This window comes from Salmo salar, chromosome ssa23 (assembly GCF_905237065.1).
Source record: "Salmo salar chromosome ssa23, Ssal_v3.1, whole genome shotgun sequence".
Lineage (NCBI taxonomy): Eukaryota > Metazoa > Chordata > Actinopteri > Salmoniformes > Salmonidae > Salmo > Salmo salar.
Genome location: NC_059464.1, coordinates 11,240,955 through 11,266,198, shown reverse-complemented (window position 1 = coordinate 11,266,198; position 25,244 = coordinate 11,240,955). Strand labels below are relative to the sequence as shown.

The 25,244-nt window shown below is 42.9% G+C and overlaps 1 protein-coding gene across 6 annotated transcripts in view; it reads right to left on the bottom strand.

Annotated features, from left to right (window-relative positions):
• Positions 1-16,563: 16,563 nt before the first annotated feature.
• Positions 16,564-25,244, bottom strand: part of LOC106584049 (rho GTPase-activating protein SYDE2) — an 89,020-nt gene continuing 80,339 nt past the window's right edge. For 5 of the 6 annotated variants that reach the window (XM_014168863.2, XM_014168864.2, XM_014168859.2 and 2 more), the window contains one exon: positions 16,564-19,666. In XM_014168863.2, coding sequence (XP_014024338.2) covers positions 18,909-19,666 — 758 coding nt within the window. In that variant the 3' untranslated portion in view covers positions 16,564-18,908. Of the gene's footprint in view, positions 19,667-20,625; positions 20,695-25,244 lie in introns of all 6 variants that reach the window. The other variant, XR_001323681.2, reaches the window with a different exon arrangement.

Genomic DNA, 25,244 nt, shown 5'->3' with positions numbered 1-25,244 from the left:
GTTGCAAACCGTAGTCTGGCTTTTTGATGGCGGTATTGGAGTAGTGGCTTCTTCCTTGCTGAGCGGTCTTTCAGGTTATTACGATATAAAACTGTGTTTTTACTGTGGATATAGATATTTTTGTACCTGTTTCCTCCAGCATCTTCACAAGGTCATTTGCTGTTGTTCTGGGATTGATTTGCACTTTTCACACCAAAGTACGTTAATCTATATCTAGGAGACAGAACGCGTCTACTTTCTGAGCGTTATGATGGCTGCGTGGTCCCATGATGTTTATACTTTCGTTCTATTGTTTGTACAGATGAACGTAGTACCTTCAAGCGTTTGGGAATTGCTCTCAAGGATGAACCAGACGTGTGAAGGTCTAGAATTCTTTTTCTAAGGTCTTGGCTGATTTCTTTTGATTTTCCCATGATGTCAAGGAAAAAGGCACTGAGTTTGAAGGTAGGCCTTGAAATACATCCACAGGTATACCTTGAATTGACTCAAATGATGTCAATTAGCCTATCAGAAGCTTCTAAGCCATGACATCATTTTCTGGAATTTTCCAAGCTGTTTAAAGGCACAGTCAACTTAGTGTATGTAAACTTCTGACCCACTGGAATTGTGATACAGTGAATTATAAGTGAAATATTCTGTCTGTAGACAATTGTGTCACCACAAAGTAGATGTCCTAACCGACTTGCCAAACCTATAGTTTCTTAACAAGAAATTTGTGGAGTGGTTGAAGAACGAATTTTAATGACTCCAACCTAAGTGTATGTAAACTGCCGACTTAAACTGTAGGTATTCAGAACCTTTACTCAATACTTTGTTGAAGCACCTTTGGCAGTGATCACAGCCTCAAGTATTCTTGGGTATGACGCTATTAGCGTGGCACACCTGTATTTGGGGAGTTTCTCCCATTCTTCTCTGCAGATCCTCTCAAGCTCTGTCAGGTTGGATGAGGAGCATCACTACACAGCTATTTTCCGGTCTCTCCAAGTCAGGGCTTGGGCTACTCAAGGACATTCAGAGACTTTTCCCGAAGCCACTCCTGCGTTGTCTTGGCTGTGTGCTTAGGGTTGTTGTGCTGTTGGAAGGTGAACCTTCACCCCAATCTGAGGTCCTGAGCGCTCTGGAGCAGGTTTTAATCAAGGATCTCTCTGTACTTAGCTACGTTCGTCTTTCCCTAAATCCTGACTAGTCTCCCAGTGTTGCCACTGAAAAACATTCCCACAGCATGATGCTGCCACCACCGTGCTTCACCCTAGGGATGGTGCCAGGTTTCCTCCAGACGTGATGCTCGGCATTCTCGGTTTCAACAGACTAGTGAATCTTGTTTCTCGTGGCCTGAGAGTCCTTTAGGTGCCTTTTGGAAGCTCCAAGCGGGTTATCATGTGCCTTTTACTGAGGAGTGGCTTCCATCTGGCCACTCTACAATAAAGGCCTGATTGGTGAAGTGCTGCAAAGATGTTTGTCCTTCTGGAAGGTTCTCCCATCTCCACAGAGAAACTCTGGAGCTCTGTCAGAGTGACCATCGGGTTCTGGGTTACCTCCCTGCCCAAGGATCTTCTCCCCCGATTGCTCAGTTTGGCTGGGCGGCCAGCTCTAGGAGAGTCTTGGTGGTTCCAAACTTCTTCCATTTAAGAGTGATTGAGGCCACAGTGTTCTTGGGGACCTTCAATGCTGCAGATTTTCTTTGGTACCATTCCCCAGATCTGTGCCTCAACACAATCCTGTGTCGGCGCTCTAGGGACAATTCCTTCAACCTCATGGCATGGTTTTTGCTTAGATTGATGAGGAAAAAAATGTAATCCATTTTGAAATAAGGCTGTAACGTAACAACATGTGGAAAAAGGGAAGGCGTCTGAATACTTTTCAAATGCACTGTATATACATACATACATACATACATACATACATACATACATACATACATACATACATACATACAGTACCAGCCAAACATTTGGACACACCTACTCATTCCATGTTTTTTCTTTATTTTTTTACTGTTTTCTACATTGTAGAATAATAATGAAGACTTCAACACTATGAAATAACACAAATAAAAAGTGTTATTTGATATTTAATATTCTTAAAAGTTGCCAACCTTTGCCTTCATGACAGCTTTGCACACTCTTGGCATTCTCTCAACCAGCTTCCACCACCTTGAATGCATTTCAATTAACAGGTGTGCCTTGTTGAAAGTTAATTTGTGGAATTTCTTTCCTTCTTAATGCGTTTGAGCCAATCAGTTGTGTTGTGACAAGGTAGGGGTGGTATACAGAAAATAGCCCTATTTGGTAAAAGACCAAGTCCATATTATGGCAAGAACAGCTCAAACAAGCAAAGAGAAATGACAGCCCATCCTTACTTTAAGATGTGAGTGTCAGTCAATCCGGAAAATGTCAAGAACTTTCAAAGTTTCTTCAAGTACAGTCGCTAAAACCATCAAGCGCTAATATGGAACTGGCTCTCATGAGGACTGCCACAGGAAAGGAAGAACCAGTGTTACTTCTGCTGCAGAGGATAAGTTCATCAGTTAACTGCACCTCAGATTGCAGCCCAAATAAATGCGTGAATCAGGTCTTCATGGTCGAATTGCTGCAAAGAAACCTCTACTAAAGGACACCAATAATAAGAAGAGACTTGCTTGGGCCAAGAAACAGGACCAATGGACATTAGACCGGTGGAAATCTGTCCTTTGGTCTAATCAGTCCAAATTTGAGATTTCTGGTACTAACCGCCGTGTCTTTGTGAGACGCAGAGCAGGTAAACGGATGATCTCTGCTTGTGTGGTTTTCACCGTGTGTGGTTCCCACCGTTTGTGATTTATTTAGAATTCAAGGCACACTGATCCAGCATGGCTACCAGAGCATTCTGCAGCGATACGCCATCCCATCTGGTTTGCGCTTAGTGGGACTATCATTTGTTTTTCAACAGGACAATGACCCAACACACCTCCAGGCTGTGTAAGGGCTATTTGACCAAGAAGGAAAGTGATGGAGTGCTGCATCAGATGACCTGCCTTCTAACAATCACCCGACCTTAACCCAATTGAGATGGTTTGGGATGAGTTGGACCGCAGAGTGAAGGAAAAGCAGCCAACAAGAACTCCTACATGACTGTTGGAAAAGCATTCCATGTGAAGCTGGTTGAGAGAATGCCAAAAGTGTGCAAAACTGTCATCAAGGCAAAGGGTGTCTACTTTGAAAAATCTGAAATATACAATATATTTTGATTTGTTTAACACTTTTTTTGGGTTACTACATGATTCCATATGTGTTATTTCATAGTTTTGATGTCTTCACTATTATTGTACAATGTAGAAAATAGTACAAATAAAGAAAAACTGATTAGAGTAGGTGTGTCCAAACTTCTGACTTTTACTGTACATACACACATATACATAAATATACATACATATACACATACATGTACATACATGCATATAAATACACACATATATATATATATATATATATATCATATATTTTTCAAATATATTTTCCTTTATTATTTTCCACTAACCATATCATCCCTTCCCTAATTGGAGTAATCTAATGAACAACAACACATAGGCTTCTACTTCCAGCTTATACATACTATTTCCATTTTACGGACACATTCTATTTTACAATAGTTATATTTTGTTTGTTTTTAGTCCTGTCTTTCCTTTACCCTCAATCTTTCCCATCTATTTCTGATGTCCATCCAGTTTGATTTCTATATGCCACATATTTTTAATTGTGCTGCTTCACAAACATTCTGAACCTATAGATATTTTACAGATACAGTATATTTTACATTAGTTATCTTGTTGTTATTGGTCCCACCTTCCAGCTCCATTCAACCCCTCCCATCTATCTCTTAACACCATCCATATTGGATTTCTATTTGCCATACATTTGTCAACTGTGCTGTGATGTTTGACAAAAGTTCTGAACCTTTCTATTCTCATAGTTTCTACAGATTGTAAATTAAAGATAAATATTTTTGTTAAAAGTATTGTTATATTATTGATCGATTGACTATGACTTTTCAAATCACCCAGTAGTGCTCTCTGCAGAGTTAGCTCCAGATAAATCTTGCTATTCGTCAGGTATTCCTGGACATGTTACCAAAAACGAGCTACATATGGACAGTACCAAATTAAATGATCTAATGACTCTGTCTCTTCGCAGCAAAATCTGCAGAGCTGGGAAGGTTGTATCCCTCAGATATATAACATTATATTGGTTGCAATAATTTTGAATAATAATTCAAAGTTTTGAATCCAGCATCGTTTTGCGTGTCAGTTCATAAACCATGTGCCATGGAATCAGTGCATCAAGACAATATAGTTCTTCCTCTGTAATTGGGCCTTCACATGAGTCTTTCCCCACTATTCCACCCACTAAAACCCCTCCCCATCCCAAGTTCGGTTGTCATCCCAGACCACCCACATCCCCCTGGATCCCAGGGCCCCCAATAAACCGGGTCCCATCCTTCGAAAAGAGCACACAGTGCCATTCACAGAACAGAAGCAGATCAATCGCCCTCACCTTGATTTGCATTAAATATGGGTAATTCTTGGGCTCGGGTAATATTTCAGTCCCTCTGACTTTTTATATTATATTTCAAGTATTGGGTCACCAAAATGAAATGTTAAAAGATTTTATATATAAATTGAAATGTCCAGTATAATGAATTGAAATAGACATAGCATTAATTTAAACTTTATTATTAAAAAATCCATTTTTTAACCAACACTAAAAATTGTGTCATGTCCCCAGGCCTTTCACTTAATTTTTACTTGGGGAATTAATATTAATATGTGCACATAATTCATAACTTTTGCCATTAATGCAAACATATATTTGTGTTCTTTTGTTGAGAAAGTATTTTTATCAAATAAATGCATGATTATTGATTAAAATCACACAATTTAGCTCTGTCCCTCAGTCTACACTCAACCCAGTCACGCCAACAAAACTCCGCCAATAAAAATGATCAGTCCACCCTTATGTGCCATCATCAACAGGAAGTGACATCATTCAACAATTTTCAACTGCATGGTACAGAAACAGGCAAGTAATCACATTCTTTTATATCTGTAGTTTGTTGTTTTTTAAAGTCAGGTGGGGATCGTCGAGCTGACCAACTCAACCCAGTTACATGAAAAAAATATACAATCTATTAATTTCATGCACACCATGCGGTCTCCTGTCCTTCACCACAAGAGGAGCAGAGGCCATTTTGAATAAAAAAACTCAACCCCGACACACTCAACCCTGTCACATGTTTCATCGTAACGGGGTTGTAAATTTGTGACAGGGTAGAGTTATTTACTTTATTTATGAATATTGCATCTAAACAAATGAATTATTCAATATATTATACATTATATATTGTGTATATTCACTTATGAAACATGCTGTAATGTGTTCCATGTGAACAAAAAATATATTTTAAGGCAGGTAACCTAGTGGTAGGAGAGCTGGGCAAGGCTCTTAACTTCAGTTGTTCCTTTAAGTCGCTCTAGATCCACAAGTGTCTGTACTGCACTTTTTTAGCCTTGCGCACAGTATAAGCAGAGAGGCAACGTTCTGCTTTTCACAACAGAATTACACAAACGTGGATTCAAAGTTGGTACATGGAACTTTTTTGAGTCATGCCGAGGAAAAGTGGCTCCTGATGGTGTGGGAGGAACGTTGAAGAGAACGGGGGACAGGTTGGTGGCTAAGGGCCGTGATATCAGTGATGCACAGGAGCTTTACAATGCCCTCAGTGAGACAGACACATCAGTGAAGCTGTTCCGATGTTGAACGTTCGATGGAGATTATGCCAAGCCCAATAAAAATAGTGCCCTCCACCATGAGAATACACCAGGTCATCACCCTTGCTCCTGGTGAACTGATGTCTCATGATGTCAGCTGCCTTTGTTCAACAAAGAAGGACCTAAACTGTACATGCTTTAACACACAGCACTTCAGTTTCAGGCAGAAGGTCCTGGCTGATCCAGAACAGCCAGCCAATGAGGAAAATCCACAACCTGTGGACGAAATCCAGTGGGGAAATCCAGGTCTTCTTGGGCAGTGGTTTGTAGTGTAATGTGATGATGACCTTTATCCAGGCATCATCCTCGGCACGGATGAAATGAGTGTACAAGTGAAATGTGTGCATGGCGTAGGACCAAACAGATTTCTCTGGCCTTCTCGAGATGACATCGACTGGTATCAGTTTGATGAAGTCCTTGAGATGATTCCACCCCCACAGCGTGTGACATCCCGCCACGTAGAGGTTGAGATAGATGTGTGGGCCAGACTCTCAGGAAGAAAACCATGAATGAATGAATATGGAGCTCCTGAGAGGAAGGATAGTCATGCTGACACTAGTGCTGTAGTTACAGCTGTTCTAGTGTTCTAATTGAACTTGGAAACTTTTCCTACAGTTTGATGACGCGTTGAACTTTTCTGATGAAACCTGTTGAATGTTATTAATTACTCTAATGCCTGATGTGTTTTTATTTGTTTCAATATTTATTGCAGTTCGGTTAATAAAACCCAGATTATTCTAAATATATCTAATGCCCTTATTACATGGTTGCATACAATAAAATGCAATGTTTTGGGGGTAAATCATGGAGGGATTTTGACAGTAAACTAGACTAGTTAATATGGAAACCGATGTGTCTCTTCAACCCCATTACAGTATTCAACCCCGTCACCCTAGTCCGAATCCCGTCAAATGACAATATTTGTTCAAAAAAATGGCAAAGATGAATAAATATGAATTTGATGTTTTCTGAGCTCAGTCTGAAATGTTAAGGACAATCCCAAGGAGATTAGATTTATGTTAAAATTCTGAATTGAAAGCATTTTTTTTTTTTAAATGATGAGCCCGCTGACACATAATGTTTCTATTTCAGGGTTCAATATAGCAAAATCATTTCATATTTATAATCATTGAATTGGTTTTGGGGTGCACATGAGCATTAGATACATGTTGATTTTATAACAAGTATATTTTATAATCATATTCAGACAACTTCCATATTGTCTGTGATGGGGTTGAAGAAAATTGGTCTCCATATCAGACAAAGATGGACAATAATAAAAGGGCTTTAAAGCCTGAGGTGGGAAAATCTGTTTTCTTTAAGGTTTCATATGTAGTTAATGTTGTGGGGTGTTCAGAAAATGAATTTATTCTAGTAAAAAAATTGTATGGTGTAGTTGTAGTTTATTACTTTAACAAATGTTGTATTTTATTGCTTTTCTATGTATGTATTTTATTACTTTTCTATGTATATATTTTATTACAATTCCTACCATGGCTAGTACTGGGTGTTCCATTATTCGACTCCTCTATGGGAATTTTGTAATATTTAGAATAGCCATGGAGTAGTCTTTCTGTCTCGGAACATTTGGTTATCAATATGCAGTTCAAATCAAATCTAATTGTATTAGTCATATACACAAATTTAGCAGATGTTATTCCGGGTGTAGCGAAATGCTTGTGTTCCAAGCTCCAACAGTGCAGTAGTATCTAACAATTGAAAACAATACACAAATCTAAAAGTAAAAGAGTGGAATAGAGAAATATCTAAATATTAGGAGGAGCAATGTCGGAGTGGCATTGACTAAAATACATTGGAATAGAATACAGTATATACATATGAGATGAGTAAAGCAGTATGTAAATATTATTAAAGTGACTAGTGTTCCATTATTAAAGTTGCCAGTGATTCCATGTTTATGTATGTAGGGCAGCAGCCTCTAAGGTGCAGGGTTGCGTAGCCGGGTGGTAGCCGGTTAGTGATTGCAATTTAACAGTCTGATGGCCTTGAGATAGAAGCTGTTTTTCAGTCTCTCGGTCCCAGCTTTGATGCACCTGTATTGACCTCGCCTTCTGGATGATACCGGGGTGAACAGGCCGTGGCTCGGGTGGTTGATGTCCTTGATCTTTTTGGCATTCCTGTCCTCTCTGTCAGAAACGGTGTACACGTTCGAGTTGGATTTTGTCGACAGCTTTGCGTGGGATTTGAAGCACGGTAAAGAAAGATTTCCTTCACAACATTTTCAGGAACTTCGCCATCTTTTTCTTGGATACCAGTAAGTACCAGATTTAACCTCATAGATCTGGTCTGTATGTCAAGTAAGGCTTCTCACAGAAAGATGTTCCCTTTTTTAAGTTCATTAACGTCCTTTTCAATCTTATTGACTGTCCCTTAAGGCTTGTTTGTTTCTTTGAGCTTTGCCTTCAACTCCTTTATATCTTTACTGACTAATTCAAGTATGCCCCGTTTGTCATTTATCAATTTTAACAGATCTTTTTCCACCATTACCATTCCCGGTGGTGAAAGCATACATTGTCTGTGTTCGTCGAGGAGTAGGGTTTTCTTTTGGAGATTGGTTCTCCTTGTTTACTCTCCGTCATGTTTGGGTATTGCTTGTTTTCGTAACATTTTTGATACATTTTTATAGCCTTGTGTGTGTTGTTATCCAGATTGAAATGTTATTACCCATGAGAGTGTAAAGTGCTAATATTTAGTCTAACATACAGATATTGAATATTACGTTTTTATCTTGAGGCGATCTGCACCGCTGTGTTCAATCCACCATCTTACCTATCTTGGGGGTACTGTTTGTTACTTACATTTACATTTACATTGTCATTTAGCAGACGCTCTTATCCAGAGCGACTTACAAATTGGTGCATTCACCTTATGATATCCAGTGGAACAACCACTTTACAATAGTGCTTCTAAATCTTTTAAGGGGGGGTTAGAAGGATTACTTTATCCTATCCTAGGTATTCCTTAAAGAGGTGGGGTTTCAGGTGTCTCCGGAAGGTGGTGATTGACTCCGCTGTCCTGGCGTCGTGAGGGAGCTTGTTCCACCATTGGGGTGCCAGAGCAGCGAACAGTTTTGACTGGGCTGAGCGGGAACTGTGCTTCCTCAGAGGTAGGGGGGCCAGCAGGCCAGAGGTGGATGAACGCAGTGCCCTTGTTTGGGTGTAGGGCCTGATCAGAGCCTGAAGGTATGGAGGTGCTGTTCCCTTCACAGCTCCGTAGGCAATCACCATGGTCTTGTAGCGGATGCGAGCTTCAACTGGAAGCCAGTGGAGAGAGCGGAGGAGCGGGGTGACGTGAGAGAACTTGGGAAGGTTGAACACCAGACGGGCTGCGGCGTTCTGGATGAGTTGTAGGGCTCCCTGCACAGGCAGGGAGCCCAGCCAACAGCGAGTTGCAGTAATCCAGACGGGAGATGACAAGTGCCTGGATTAGGACCTGCGCTGCTTCCTGTGTGAGGCAGGGTCGTACTCTGCGAATGTTGTAGAGCATGAACCTACAGGATCGGGTCACCGCCTTGATGTTAGTGGAGAACGACAGGGTGTTGTCCAGGATCACGCCAAGGTTCTTAGCACTCTGGGAGGAGGACACAAGGGAGTTATCAACCGTGATGGCGAGATCATGGAACGGGCAGTCCTTCCCCGGGAGGAAGAGCAGCTCCGTCTTGCCGAGGTTCAGCTTGAGCTGGTGATCCGTCATCCACACTGATATGTCTGACAGACATGCAGAGATGCGATTCGCCGCCTGGTTATCAGAAGGGGGAAAGGAGAAGATTAATTGTGTGTCGTCTGCATAGCAATGATAGGAGAGACCATGTGAGGATATGACAGAGCCAAGTGACTTGGTGTATAGCGAGAATAGGAGAGGGCCTAGAACAGAGCCCTGGGGGACACCAGTGGTGAGAGCGCATGGTGCGGAGACAGATTCTCGCCACGCCACCTGGTAGGAGCGACCTGTCAGGTAGGACGCAATCCAAGCGTGGGCCGCGCCGGAGATGCCCAACTCGGAGAGGGTGGAGAGGAGGATCTGATGGTTCACAGTATCAAAGGCAGCAGATAGATCTAGAAGGATGAGAGCAGAGGAGAGAGAGTTAGCTTTAGCAGTGCGGAGAGCCTCCGTGACACAGAGAAGAGCAGTCTCAGTTGAATGCCCAGTCTTGAAACCTGACTGATTAGGATCAAGAAGGTCATTCTGAGAGAGATAGCAGGAGAGCTGGCCAAGGACGGCACGTTCAAGAGTTTTGGAGAGAAAAGAAAGAACGGATACTGGTCTGTAGTTGTTGACATCGGAGGGATCGAGTGTAGGTTTTTTTCAGAAGGGGTGCAACTCTCGCTCTCTTGAAGACGGAAGGGACGTAGCCAGCGGTCAAGGATGAGTTGATGAGCGAGGTGAGGAAGGGGAGAAGGTCTCCGGAAATGGTCTGGAGAAGAGAGGAGGGGATAGGGTCAAGTGGGCAGGTTGTTGGACGGCCGGCCGTCACAAGACGCGAGATTTCATCTGGAGAGAGAGGGGAGAAAGAGGTCAAAGCACAGGGTAGGGCAGTGTGAGCAGGACCAGCGGTGTCGTTTGACTTAGCAAACGAGGATCGGATATCGTCAACCTTCTTTTCAAAATGGTTGACGAAGTCATCCGCAGAGAGGGAGGGGGGGGGGGGAGGGGGAGGAGGATTCAGGAGGGAAGAGAAGGTAGCAAAGAGCTTCCTAGGGTTAGAGGCAGATGCTTGGAATTTAGAGTGGTAGAAAGTGGCTTTAGCAGCAGAGACAGAAGATGAGAATGTAGAGAGGAGGGAGTGAAAGTTTACTTTACACCTATGTCATTAGGGCACCTCAACTCATCCTCTTCAGTCTGTGCTTTTGCAAGTACATTGATTGATTGATTTATTAATATTATGCTACACAAAGATAAATAACATACATGTATCTAAACTAATCCAATCAGTCAGATTTGTTGAAACTGTTACTGAAATGGTTGCCCAGTTTAAATGGCTTAAGTAGTTTCCTCACAATTTTGAATGCAGGTTGCGCTTGAATAAAAATGTACTGTTGGATATCATAACACTGGTTGGATTCTAATAGCAATTACACTTCACTTCACTTTGTAAGCCAGCATAATGTGACTTGCAGGTATGGTTGTAAAATGTTAATATGTTTTCCACATTTCCTAGGACTTCCAGAAATCCCAATTGGAAGGGAATAAGCAGGAAATCTGGGAAAGTCACACGAATCCTGCAACCCTACTTGCAGGCGTGATGTGGCCTGTAACTCTACAATTCACTCGACAAAGGCAAGGCACACTGGGTCATTATATTGGAGGTGTGGCTTAGTGGCTTTCAGTTAGTTAATTTTGGCCACCCGTGAGTGGAATTTCTGTTCCAGTTTAACTGGTCTATGATAGAGGCACATTATATTTGAGGCATGGCTTAGTGGGAGGGTGGCTTTCAGTACTTATTTTTGGCCACCCATGAGTAGAAGTGTTGTTCTATTTTAAATGGTCTATGGTAGACATACAATTTTACCTCTGACAGGGAATAATTAGCTAGCCTATCCAACGACAGTCCGTTCTCCTGTATCAAAGGTACAACATTGTCTGAGTTGGTTATCTAACTAGCACTAAGGTGTATGCAATCTTTCAACAATGATATTTTCCATGTACAGAATTTGTTTCATGTAAGATTTTGTATATGGAGCACTGTATTAAAGGTCCTGAACAGTCATTCTGATTCCCATGTAAAATAGCCGTTTGATTGACTGAAATACCACCCATAATGTTTTGGGAGAATTTTTTGGGGGCATCGCGCGATGATATGGTGTGTGCTCCTCCCACTACGACTTGGGAAACCATGCAGTTTATTAGGCTACAGATGAAATAAGTTATGCTGAACTTCAAAGGATGGTGAAAGTGCACTGTATGAGCTTGATGCTCCTTTCCAATAAATGTTGAGGGTCTTATTGTGGTGACATGATGATCGATGCTTGACTGCCATTTGAAAAATGTAAATATTCCATAATAATGTCATCATGTAGACTAACCTACCCGCACTGTATCTGCGAACTGTTGGCTAGAGCACGTGTCAAGACCAGACTAGGCATATTTGCTATTTAACAAAACTATCAGTAGAGTTGAAAAAGCGATGGAACATTATTAGACTTTTATTCGGTACATGAAAACTTAAGCAAAAAAGTTCTACGTCATCACTTACGGATTATTATCAGTTATGTGGATTTTAGAACATTCACATGAAAATCTGTCACCAATTGGATGGAAACATAGCTATTGATATCATATTTTTTTATACATCTCCCGTTTGGCATGTCTCTAGTGATGCATTTTACATCATCACTGACGGATGTGTTGACATGACAACTGTGTCAGAGTTTTGAATGATCTTTTCCCCTCTTTTGTTCCATGCTGGCTGAAGACCTAGCTAGCCCGTAACTAGCTAACACCAGACAAAGATCAACGGGAAGACATAGAAGTGTTTGCCATATATGAATAGTGTAAACTTTTATTTGCTGACACCCACAGTCAAATTTTGGCACCAGTAGAGTAGCTATCTAGCTACATAAACCATGCCCCTCCTCAAACATGGCTTCTCCGATGTTGGTTACAAGGCTGTACTTGTTTAAATTAGGTAAGAGAATATCATGTTACCATTGGTGTGTTAAAATGAGAGCGGGTGATGTCACCCTATCCCCTTAATAATCCCGCCTCCTGAATGCAAGTATTTGACATGGGGGAAGGGACTAGTAACTTTATGATCAAACTTTATCAATGGAGAAGCAAAAAAAAAATCATACTTTGGTCATCATACTTTGATCTGGTTTTTCATGAAATTGGATGATATTTTAGGGAGGCAAACTTTGTCCTTTTGGCGGTCCAGAGAAACTACGTTATGCCGCTGCTAGTAGGCCACTTTTGGTAAGCAGAACTGGTGCTGGGGTTCATCCCCACTGTTCATCCCGCAGTGCCAGTTCTGCTTCTCTGAACGGTGACCAGAGAGATTTTTTTATGCTGTGTTTTTTTTCTAATTAATACTTGATGTAATGTATACTGCTCAAAAAAATAAAGGGAACACTTAAACAACACATCCTAGATCTGAATGAAAGAAATAATCGTATTAAATACGTTTTTCTTTACATAGTTGAATGTGCTGACAACAAAATCACACAAAAATAATCAATGGAAATCCAATTTATCAACCCATGGAGGTCTGGATTTGGAGTCACACTCCAAATTAAAGTGGAAAACCACACTACAGGCTGATCCAACTTTGATGTAATGTCCTTAAAACAAGTCAAAATGAGGCTCAGTAGTGTGTGTGTGGCCTCCACGTGCCTGTATGACCTCCCTACAACGCCTGGGCATGCTCCTGATGAGGTGGCGGATGGTCTCCTGAGGGATCTCCTCCCAGACCTGGACTAAAGCATCCGCCAACTCCTGGACAGTCTGTGGTGCAACGTGGCGTTGGTGGATGGAGCGAGACATGATGTCCCAGATGTGCTCAATTGGATTCAGGTCTGGGGAACGGGCGGGCCAGTCCATAGCATCAATGCCTTCCTCTTGCAGGAACTGCTGACACACTCCGGCCACATGAAGTCTAGCATTGTCTTGCATTAGGAGGAACCCAGGGCCAACCGCACCAGCATATGGTCTCACAAGGGGTCTGAGGATCTCATCTTGGTACCTAATGGCAGTCAGGCTACCTCTGGCGAGCACATGGAGGGCTGTGCGGCCCCCCAAAGAAATGTCACCCCACACCATGACTGACCCACCTCCAAACCGGTCATGCTGGAGGATGTTGTAGGCAGCAGAACGTTCTCCACGGCTTCTCCAGACTCTGTCACGTCTGTCACGTGCTCAGTGTGAACCTGCTTTCATCTGTGAAGAGCACAGGGCGCCAGTGGCAAATTTGCCAATCTTGGTGTTCTCTGGCAAATGCCAAATGTCCTGCACGGTGTTGGGCTGTAAGCACAACCCCCACCTCTGGACGTCGGGCCCTCATACCACCCTCATGGAGTCTGTTTCTGACCGTTTGAGCAGACACATGCACATTTGTGGCCTGCTGGAGGTCATTTTGCAGGGCTCTGGCAGTGCTCCTCCTGCTCCTCCTTGCACAAAAGCGGAGGTAGCGGTCCTGCTGCTGGGTTGTTGCCCTCCTATGGCCTCCTCCATGTCTCCTGATGTACTGGCCTGTCTCCTGGTAGCGCCTCCATGCTCTGGACACTACGCTGACAGACACAGCAAACCTTCTTGCCACAGCTCGCATTGATGTGCCATCCTGGATGAGCTGAACTGCCTGAGCCACTTGTGTGGGTTGTAGACTCCGTCTCATGCTACCACTAGAGTGAAAGCACCGCCAGCATTCAAAAGTGACCAAAACATCAGCCAGGAAGCATAGGAACTGAGAAGTTGTCTGTGGTCCCCACCTGCAGAACCACTCCTTTATTGGGGGTGTCTTGCAAATTGCCTATAATTTCCACCTGTTGTCTATTCCATTTGCACAACAGCATGTGAAATTTATTGTCAATCAGTGTTGCTTCCTAAGTGGAGAGTTTGATTTCACAGAAGTGTGATTGACTTGGAGTTACATTGTGTTGTTTAAGTGTTCCCTTTATTTTTTTGAGCAGTGTATAATAATCCTGTTCTAGACTTCTGAGAATATACTTAACTGAAGTTGTGTTTTTTTTTCTCTCCTCCCTCCTTGAGAGAGAGGGTTGCTTAAGCAACACACGCAGAGGCTGAGTTTACACAGGCAGCACAATTCTGATCTTAAATTCAGTAATTGGTCTTTTGATCAACCAGATCAGCTCTGAAAAAGATCTGCCGTGGAAAGAGTTGAAGTAAAAAAGACTAATTAGTGGAAAACATATCAGAATTGGGCTGCCTATCTAAATGTAGCCACTGATGCTTATCTAAGGAGGGTTTAGGGAGGTTGAGGGACACGGATGGAGTAGGCCTAGTTTCAAAGAGACCTATATCGCTCTCTCTCCTTCTCCCTCTCCCTCCAGAAAATGATCAAAAGATAGATGAGTTCACTCCAACAGACGGGCTGATATCAAGTGACGGCTGCGGCCCTCACTGACAAAACAAACTAGAGTTATGTCTACCTGGTCTTTGTCTCCTCATACGGAGTTTCAATTTGCTTATTTCATTAAGATGACAGAGAAAACTACTTCAAAGGGGAAGCGATCAAACGTTATAAGTTTAGGAAATAGTTTTAAAATAGAATTTTGATGTTTGATTATGGGTCTGCCAACTGTAGCCTACTGTACCTAAATAAAAGTGGAAGATATCAGTAAATTGTTCTGTGTACAGGACAGTGTCAGCCAGGTCAACCGTGATACAAGTCCGTATTCAACATCCATCTATGTCTGAGGTCGTCAGGAGATGACATGGAAAGTGGCCACTATGGGCAACAATGAGCATTGTTACTTTCAAGTAGGTCTTGCATCTGCCTCCGATTCCAAAGGTTGCAAGTTCAAATCCAGTGATAGAAAGTCATTTTTGATATTTTAGTTTTAAGCCTATCCCAAACCTTAACACTTACCTTAACCATTCTGAGTTAATGTCTAACCTTAAGAATTTGGAGTTAATGCCTGAACTTAATCCAAACCTTAAAAATGTTGAGGTAATGCCTAAATTTAACCTTAAACATTTTGAAATTTGACGTTTGAGAAACATGGATGAACATCAAATTCTGATGTGAGACTGTGAGAGCTGGTAGACAGTGTACCTTTACAATACTTTATAACACTTACCTGCTTATTCATATAGTTACATCATAGTTATATATCTTGAAATAACAGCTTTAAAACTTTCTTAAGGGCACGGAGACAAACTGTTGCCTACTTGACACTCAGACAAGCACGTAATACAGTATAACCTGAAATGATATACAACTTGATATTCTCTATGAAAACTTTGGCTTGCTCTAAAAGGGCTGAAATGTCAATCTAGATTTAGACTGAATCAAAAGCGCTGGGAGAATTATAGATTTTTTTCACAGGGTGATAAAAAGCATAGCCACAGGCTACAGTAGTACTACAGTCACCAGAAGTACTGGTGTGGTAAACTCTGTACCCTGAAGCTTCACTGTAATGAACCTAGTTCATAACAAAAATGCCACACGAACGCCCATTAAATCAAAAAAGTTACAAAACCATTTACAGCTCAAATTTCACTGGATCATCTGGAATTCTATGTTCACTCACTGCTGAAGGTGTTTATAATTGTAATGTTACCACTTGGGATGGGCCACTCAACAGGGCTACTATGATGAGGGCTGTCTTTTGGGAATGTCCCCGAAGCAGTGTTGTGCACCGGGAGATTCCCACAGAGTACAGGGGCAATTCCCAAAATCATTTGGAAGAAGCCAGGAACTTTTCTCTTCTTTCTTGTGATTTATTGCTTTGCTCCAACTGTTAGCGAAAATAGATTAACAAAAATTCCTGCAGAACTCAACATCTAAATCACTAATTAAAATAAAACAGGAAATCACAATAGATTTCCAGGAAGCAACACAGTAGAAACTAAGATCCAATATTTACTGTTGTTTTAGTGTTATGACATTGTAATAAATTGTCAAAAGTGAATAGCAAAATGGTGTATAAAAGACACATGCATCTCAAAATGGAATGCTTCACTGTTTTACTTGGTCCACTTTACTCTCAACAGGGCAATCATTTGGCCTCAGAAAATGATTGAAATCAAATGGAATAAATGTTGTAACCAGAAAGACGCAAAGACACGTGAAATATATAATTTAATATGACCATACATTTCTCACGATCAGTACAAAGTAATATTCTGTTTAGTGACACTTTCATCATAGCTCTCTATTTCCAAGAGACAGACAGGACAAAGATGAAACGAAACGATTATTACAAAAACAAGAAGAGTACAGTACACACAGACAATTATGTATGTGTGCACTTTGCATGTGGACATCTGGCACAAGATCGAGAGAGGAAGGAATGCATTGATAGAGACGGAGAAAAGGAAGCTCATAGAGAGTGAAAAGAGACGGAGATGATACTTGACTAGCTTAGTCGCCTGTGAGTGCGTGTGTCTTCCCTGTGAGTGTGTGTGTGTCTTCCCTGTGAGTGATAAACAGCTGTTAGACTCTACTGGCACTCTGCTGAACCTTTCAAACTGAACCTCCAGTCTACACGCCATCCATGCCTGGAGGTAAGGAACCAGTGCCAGACCAGAATTTCAACCAGAAAAACATACTTATGTAATGGCATGTAGGGCTTTGTTCAAAAGTAGTGCACTATGTAGGGAATATGGTGTCATTTCGGACACAACCACAGCTTGACACTGGATAGTTTTCCCATCACCATCAGAAACGACTGCACTGCCATAGCCTCAGGGATTAGCTAGCTAACTGAATGATTTTCCTTTGTTTTATTATTTGAATTTAATGTCAGTTTGAACAACCTTGTTGTTAGTATGTGTGCGCGAGCAGCTGCCAAAGGGAGGACAAAAGAGTGCGATAGGAACACATTTTAAATAATTATGTACACATAAATATGATACGATAATCTCAGGAGATGGGAAATATACTTGTTTATGTCAGTTTAAAGCTTTTGACCATGCAACAATGCTCATCAGTACCTTTAAAACACAAATATGTACACAGCTCAGACTAACCAGCGACAAAAACAGATGGCAAATATGTACAAAAAAAATATAACAAAAATAGCAATATCTCTTATCCTGCAAGAACATATTTCTATCTAATTTATTTTACAGCTTAAAATTGTACCATTAGTCCAGCACGTTTAAGATGTGTACAGGTAGCTTGAGGGGGAGGAAACAAAGCAACGCAACATATAGTCTGAGACAGTTACTATCTATAGATTCATACTACAAGGTAATGGAGAGCATTTAAATATGCCTGTATGGAAATATATATTAGCTGTAAAAAAAAGAATATACTCCAAAAACATTGATATATACATATATTTGTTAAATACTGGTCATTCTAAATCCCTGGATATCTGAAAACTTGCTTCCATCTATGAATTTAGGTAGAGGACTCTCGTAGCCCTCGCTGTTTCTATGAAACATGGGAACTGCTGTTCTTCAGGCAGTACGTACCGAAACATAAGTTTCCCATATTTGGCTTTTGCCTCTTTAAACCCGCAAGTGATCACTGTCTGTTTCTAGATCATGTAGGAGGTTGGGGAGAAGGTAATGAAAGAAAAACAGACAGCAATGGTTTTCATCAATGTCATCATATTCACAGATTATTTTTTTCAAATACATTAAATCATTTTTCTATCTGTCTTCTATTTGCTTTAGATTAGCTACTCTGCGTGTTCCAGCGAGTAGAGAGAAACACTTAACACCCGTATCTCCTCATTTATATGTGTATCTCCATCGTATTCAAGCAGCTGTGTCTGTGACTTTGTATATGATGGAGCCTGGGATAGACCCACAGACCCTATCTGCCCATTCGACAGAGCCCAGCAGCGTTGTCCTTGTGCCCCAGGAGGAGGGTTCAGTGGGCTAGCCGCTAGCTGGTGGCTTTCCTCCCAGTACATAGCCAGCCATACTGCATGTATCATATACTGTACCTAAACCTCATCTACTATACAATAAAGCCTGCCTCATAAGTGCATTGTTGTACATCATAATCGTACCTCAATAGAAAAGCTGTCCCCTGCCTTAAAGTCCAACCTTCACACAATTAAGGCACTGTTTACACCCCTGGGGGTCAATGGGTTCTTCTAATAAGAAGAGAAGCAACAACAACAAACACACAAGCGGACAAGAACAAACAGAAACAAGTCAACAAAAACAAAACATTAATGAAACATCCCGTAATGTATTGCGAGTAGGTGCTAAATGAAGTGTCCAGCCAATCACACACCAGAGTTCTAAACACCAGAGTTCTGCAGGAACGCACAATACTGTTGGTGCACATGCCACTGCGTCGTCATGGATTCACCACGGCGACCCTGCGGCCCAATTCCTGAACCTCAACAACTCCAGTCTTGAGCTCCTAGAATAGTTAAGCCCCCCCCCCCCGCCATTGGGGGCGTGTGTTTGAGTCAGTATCCTGTTGAGCTGTGTGTGTGTTGAGTCAGTAGCCGACGTTGAGCTTGTTCTTGTTGAGTTCTCTCTCCAGGTTGCCTATAAGCGTGTCGATGCTCTCCTGCAGGTCTCGCAGGTTGACCTTGTTGCTGAGCACAGGGCTGATGTCCTGGATCTTCATGTAGGCCTGGTACGTGTGCTCTTTGGGGAGATGGAGGGGCAGGATGCGCTTATCATCATCATCATCATCATCATCCTCATCATCACACACCCTGTCATCTGACGGTTGACTGCCACTGGAGCCATCGCTCTCCTCCACTCTCCTCTCTGCTGCTCTCTCCTCCTCCGCTTCCCTCTCCTCTTTCTCCACGTCTACAGGTCCTTCCATCACCTCCTCGGGTAGCAGGGGCTCCTGTTTGGCTGTGGCTGGCTCTGCCTGTCCCCTGTCCAGTAACCATTCCTGTCTCTGCTCCTCTCCTCCTTCCTGTCCCTTGTCCTCTACCCCCTCCAGTTCCTCTTCAGTGACCTCCATATCCTCAGAAGGAACATCAGCATAGTCATTCTCCACCCGGGACCGAGGAGAGGGGAAGTAGCTCTCTCCACAGCGGCTCCAGTCCCCGGCGTAACGGTTGCTAGGGCTGTCCAGTCGGCCCGGCCTGGGCCGCAGCACCCCGGCCATCTCTGCATTGCTCAAGTTCAGCACCTGGGGGCGGTCCTTCCTCCGACGTAGGGGGGGAACGGCCAGCTGGTCGGCTGGGCCGGGGGGCTCAGGGATGGGGGAAGAGGTCTTTTCATGTGGGTCCACCACTGGAAGGAGAGATAGAAAGACAGGGAGAAAGAAAGAGTTAAAGAGTAAACAGGAAGCGATTCAGTCAGTGCCATAGTCCTCGCTGTGTTAACTCCTTGTGTATGACACATGCTCTTCAAGCAATGTTGGTGTAAACCAATTACTCAAATCCAATATTCATATTTAAAATGTTTACTTGTAAAAAATGTATATTACCCCTTCTTTCCCCCAATTTTGTAGTATCCAATTGGTAGTTACAGTCTTGTCTCATCGCTGCAACTCCCATACGGACTCGGGGGAGGCAAAGGTTGAGAGCCGTGCGTCCCCCGAAACACGACCCAACCAAGCCGCACTGCTTCTTGACACAATGCCTGCTTAACCCGGAAGACACCAATGTGTCCGAGAAAACACCGTAAACCAGGCGACCGTGTATGCGCTCGGTCCACCACAGGAGTCGCTAGAGCGCGATGGGACAAGGACATCCCTGCCGGCCGAACCCTCCCCTAACGAAGCTGGGCAAATTGGGCGCCGCCCCATTGGTCTCCCGGTCGCGGCCGGCTGGTCGACGGAGCTTGGACTCGAACCAGGATCTCTAGTGGCACAGCTAGCACTGCGATGTAGTTCCTTAGACCACTGTGCCACTCGGGAGGCCCTCATTTGAAATGTTTTAAGCACACTGTACACACAAGGTCCTCCTGGAGTTAAATTCAGGATCTAAAAGTGGTATTTCCGACATCAACCCATGCCATGTTGCAACGACATGCTAAATCCACTCCAACACACTCTACTACTTCACTTCTACATCTAGTACCTTTTAACTTAGTCTTCAAATACTAGGTACAAATCACATCTAACCTAACACACATCCCTGCTTTGGGGTGAAGAAGGAGAGGTGGGGGGCGGGGGAAATCACATGATATGAGCATGTCTGATCTAAGGAGAAGAACACTGAGCACTCCAACCACCACTTCCCAGTTACCTGTCCTCCTGTAGGTCTCTCTGTGTACCTAGTACACTGTGTCCCCGACAGTACATCTTTAGATACCTCCTACAGTCAGTGGCGGAATAAAACAAAAAACAAAAAAAAACATTTCAGAGGTAAAACAGACAATGTCCACTCACTGCAACAACAGCAACCTGTCAGTCAGACAGTTTACAGGAAAACACCTTTGCATTTGACTTGACTTTTACATCTCCTTTATGCTGAAGGAGGAAGAAAGTAAAGTACACAAACCCCACAGTGGTACAGTAGAGCCAACCGTTGGTTCTGATATCATACCGTATGAATAATACTTTGAATCATTGTAAACCCATTGAGAAACTGTTGATGGACAAATAATGCTTGTGCATCTCCCATTGATCCAAAGATAAGGAAATAACCCTGAACTCCCCTCCACCCCATCCTGCCACACACCTTCCTGGATACTTCCACATCCAGGGCTGCTACCACTGTACTGGGATCAGTTAAAAAAAGATCCAGAGCCTCAGACACCCTTCCTCTCTCCTCGCTCCCCTACACGCCACTACTCTGCCATAGTGTGATCTCTCTCTGACCACAAAATAAACACCACAGCATGCACCAAAGCCAATGCACCAAAAACCAAGGCCCGGCAATCACATACAGTAATACACATAAACATATCAGCCCACACGCACGCACGCACGCACGCACACTCTGGCAACCCATCATTCAGGGCAGGTGGCGCAGGTCATTGACAACAGATAAAATTACGTAAAATCACGTTATATCTACAGTAGCTTTGATTGGACTGATTATGTCAACCTGTTTTGAGTCCCACCTTTTAAGCTAAGGTGTGGCGCCTGTTTCACATGTTATTTTGACATTAATACGTGTCACATATCAGTTTGCAAGCAATGTAAAAAAAAAATATCATTGAGTTAATAAAGCTGCATACAAACTTGGTCTATTTTTGCTTTCTTGAGTAAGGCAGCTCCAAAATGCAGGTGTTTCAGCCTAGCGCTTTCTGTGGTGGTGCGGCAGCCAGCGAAAATACGGAGCGTAGGGGTTGGTAATATTCTCTAGTTGCACCATGATTGGGTAATGTTCTCTAGTTGTGCCGTGATTGGCTCAGTGCTCTGTCACTCATGGGGACACTACGTCACAGCCAAATCTAAGGGTAGAGATTGAAAATTCGAGCCCCTTGGGTGCTGCCATAGAGTAACATAAGAAGTGCCCATCCAAGAAAGCTCAAGGTCATTGACAACAGATAAAATGACGTCAAATCACGTTATATCTACAATAGCTTTGATTGGACTGATCATGTCAATGTCATACTTTCAAAATCTTAGCTAATAAGCTAGCAGTCATCATCATTTATCAAGTCGACAATCTACTGGTAAATGCTTTTTAATCCTTGTCATATGAAGATAAAGAATTAAGAGAAATTATAGATAAAACGTATCGGTGCTCATCGGCCATTGGACATAAACATTACACAACAAGTTGGAAATCGCAAATTCAACCATGAGTGGTTTGGAAGGAATTATTGGCTAACGGCAAGCATTGCAAAGCAATCACTAGCCTTCTATTCAGTGGGGTTGGTGTGTGGTTCCAATTCTGGGTTTAAGGGTCTCTTTCCAATGTGAAATATACCTGCTGGAGCGCATGCTACGGGTGGGTGCTGCTATGGTGACCAGTGAGCTGAGATAAGGAGGGGCTTTACCTAGCAAACGACTTATAGATGACCTGCAGCCAGCGGGTTTGGCGACAAATATGAAGCGAGGGCCAGCCAATGAGAGCATACAGGTCGCAGTGGTGGGTAGTATATGGGGCTTTGGTGACAAAACGGATGGCACTGTGATAGACTGCATCCAATTTGCTGAGTAGAGTGTTGGAAGCTATTTTGTAAATGACATCGCAGAACTCAAGGATCGGTAGGATGGTCAGTTTTACGAGGGTATGTTTGGCAGCATGAGTGAAGGATGCTTTGTTGCGAAATAGGAAGCCAATTCTAGATTTTGGATTGGAGATGCTTAATATGAGTCTGGAAGGAGAGTTTACAATCTAACCAGACACCTAGGTATTTGTAGTTGTCCACATATTCTAAGTCAGAACCGTCCAGAGTAGTGATGCTGGACGGGCAGGCAGGTGTGGGCAGCGATCAGTTGAAGAGCATGCATTTAGTTTTACTTGCATTTAAGAGCAGTTGGAGGTCATGGAAGAAGAGTTGTATGGCATTGAAGCTCATCTGGAGGTTAGTTAGCACAGTGTCCAAAGAAGGGCCAGAAGTATACAGAATGGTGTCGTCTGCGTAGAGGTGGATCAGAGAATCACCAGCAGCAAGAGCGACATCATTGATGTATACAGAGAAAAGAGTCGGCCCGAGAATTGAACCCTGTGGCACCCCCATAGAGACTCCCAGAGGTCCGGGCAACAGGCCCTCTGATTTGACACACTGAACTCTGTCTGAGAAGTAGTTGGTGAACCAGGCGAGGCAGTCATTTGAGAAACCAAGGCTGTTGAGTCTGTCAATCACCACATTCTTATCAGCAGAGTCGAAAACCTTGGCCAGGTCGATGAATACAGCTGCCACAGTATTGTCTCTTATCGATGGCAGTTATGATATCGTTTAGGACCTTGAGCGTGGCTGAGGTGCACCCATGACTAGCTCGGAAATCAGATTGCATAGCGGAGAAGGTACAGTGGGATTCAAAATGGTTGGTGATCTGTTTGTTAACTTGGCTTTCGAAGACCTTAGAAAGGCAGGGTAGGATAGATATAGGTCTGTAACAGTTTGGGTCTAGAGTGTCTCCCCCTTTAAAGAAGGGGATGACCGCGGCAGCTTTCCAATCTTTGGGGATCTCAGATGATACGAAAGAGGTAGAACAGGCTAGTAATAGGGGTTGCAACAATTGCGGCGGATAATTTTAGAAAGAGAGGGTACAGATTGTCTAGCCCGGCTGATTTGTAGGGGTCCAGATTTTGCAGCTCTTTAAGAACATCGGCTATCTGGATTTGAGTGAAGGAAAAATGGGGGAGGCTTGGGCAAGTTGCTGAGGGGGGTGCAGGGCTGTTGACCGGGGCAGGGGTAGCCAGGTGGAAAGCATGGCCTGCCGTAGAAAAATGCTTATTGAAATTCTCAATTATCGTGGATTTATCGGTGGTGACAGTGTTTCCTATCCTCAGTGCAGTGGGCAGATGGGAGGAGGTGCTCTTATTCTCAATGGACTTTAAAGTGTCCCAGAACTTTTTGGAGTTTGTGCTACAGGATGCGAATTTCTGTTTGAAAAAGCTAGCCTTTGCTTTCCTAACTGCCTGTGTATATTGGTTCCTAACTTCCCTGAAAAGTTGCATATCGCGGGGGCTATTCGATGCTAATGCAGTAAGCCACAGGATGTTTTTGTGCTGGTCAAGGGCAGTCAGGTCTGGAGTGAACCAAGGGCTATATCTGTTCCTGGTTCTACATTTTTTTAATGGGGCATGCTTATTTAAGATGGTGAGGAAAGCACTTTTAAAGAATAACCAGGCATCCTCTACTGATGGAATAAGGTCAATATCCTTACAGGATACCCGGGCCAGGTCTATTAGAAAGGCCTGCTCGCTGAAGTGTTTTAGGGAGCGTTTGACAGTGAGGAGGGGTGGCCGTTTGACCGCAGACCTATTACGGACGCAGGCAATGAGGCAGTGATCGCTGAGATCTTGGTTGAAGACAGCAGAGGTGTATTTGGAGGGCAGGTTGGTTAGGATGATATCTATGAGGGTGCCCGTGTTTACGGATTTGTGGTTGTACCTGGTAGGTTCATTGATCATTTGTGTGAGATTGAGAGCATCTAGCTTAGATTGTAGGACGGCCGGGGTATTAAGCATGTACCAGTTTAGGTCACCTAACAGTATGAGCTCTGACGCTAGATGGGGGCAATCAATTCACATATGCTGTCCAAGGCACAGCTGGGGGCAGAAGGTGGTCTATAGCAAGTGGCAACCGTGAGAGACTTGTTTCTGGAAAGGTGAATATTTAAAAGTAGAAGCTCAAATTGTTTTGGCACAGACCTGGATAGTATGACAGGGAGATATGTATACCGTAGCTAAGAAAGTAATACTAAGTGTATGTTGTGTAGTAAGCTGTTAATAGCCCATGTGTCTCACCCTAATAATTTGGTCCCTTTTCCCCCTCTTAATTTCGACTACTGTTCTGACTTGGTGGTGCACATGTAGCCTCGCCTGTTTTAGAGAAATGTAATCGAATATTGTAAGATCTTTCATTGTCTGCTTATATGCCCCCTTTATTTATCATATGGTTCTGACTTGGTGTACAGGGAGAATACTGTAAGAACGACCCATGTTCTGAATTATATTTCAAAAGCGCTGAACAAATAGTTATATTGACTACGTCAATCCTAGCTCGCTCATTTATGTCTAAAACGAAATGATGGATTGCCTCTTATCAGCTCGTCGTCCCCTTATGTCATAGTTTGTACATCTCAATTGTCAATAGAAACCACATTTGTTTAAGCAAGTCAGCCATATAAGCTATGTTTTTTTTAAAGGGCAGTAAATGAGGCTGAATTAACTGTTTCGCTGCCAGACAAGGCTCAGCTGATAGCCAGGTGTAGCAGTGGTAAGGTGTTGTGACTGTT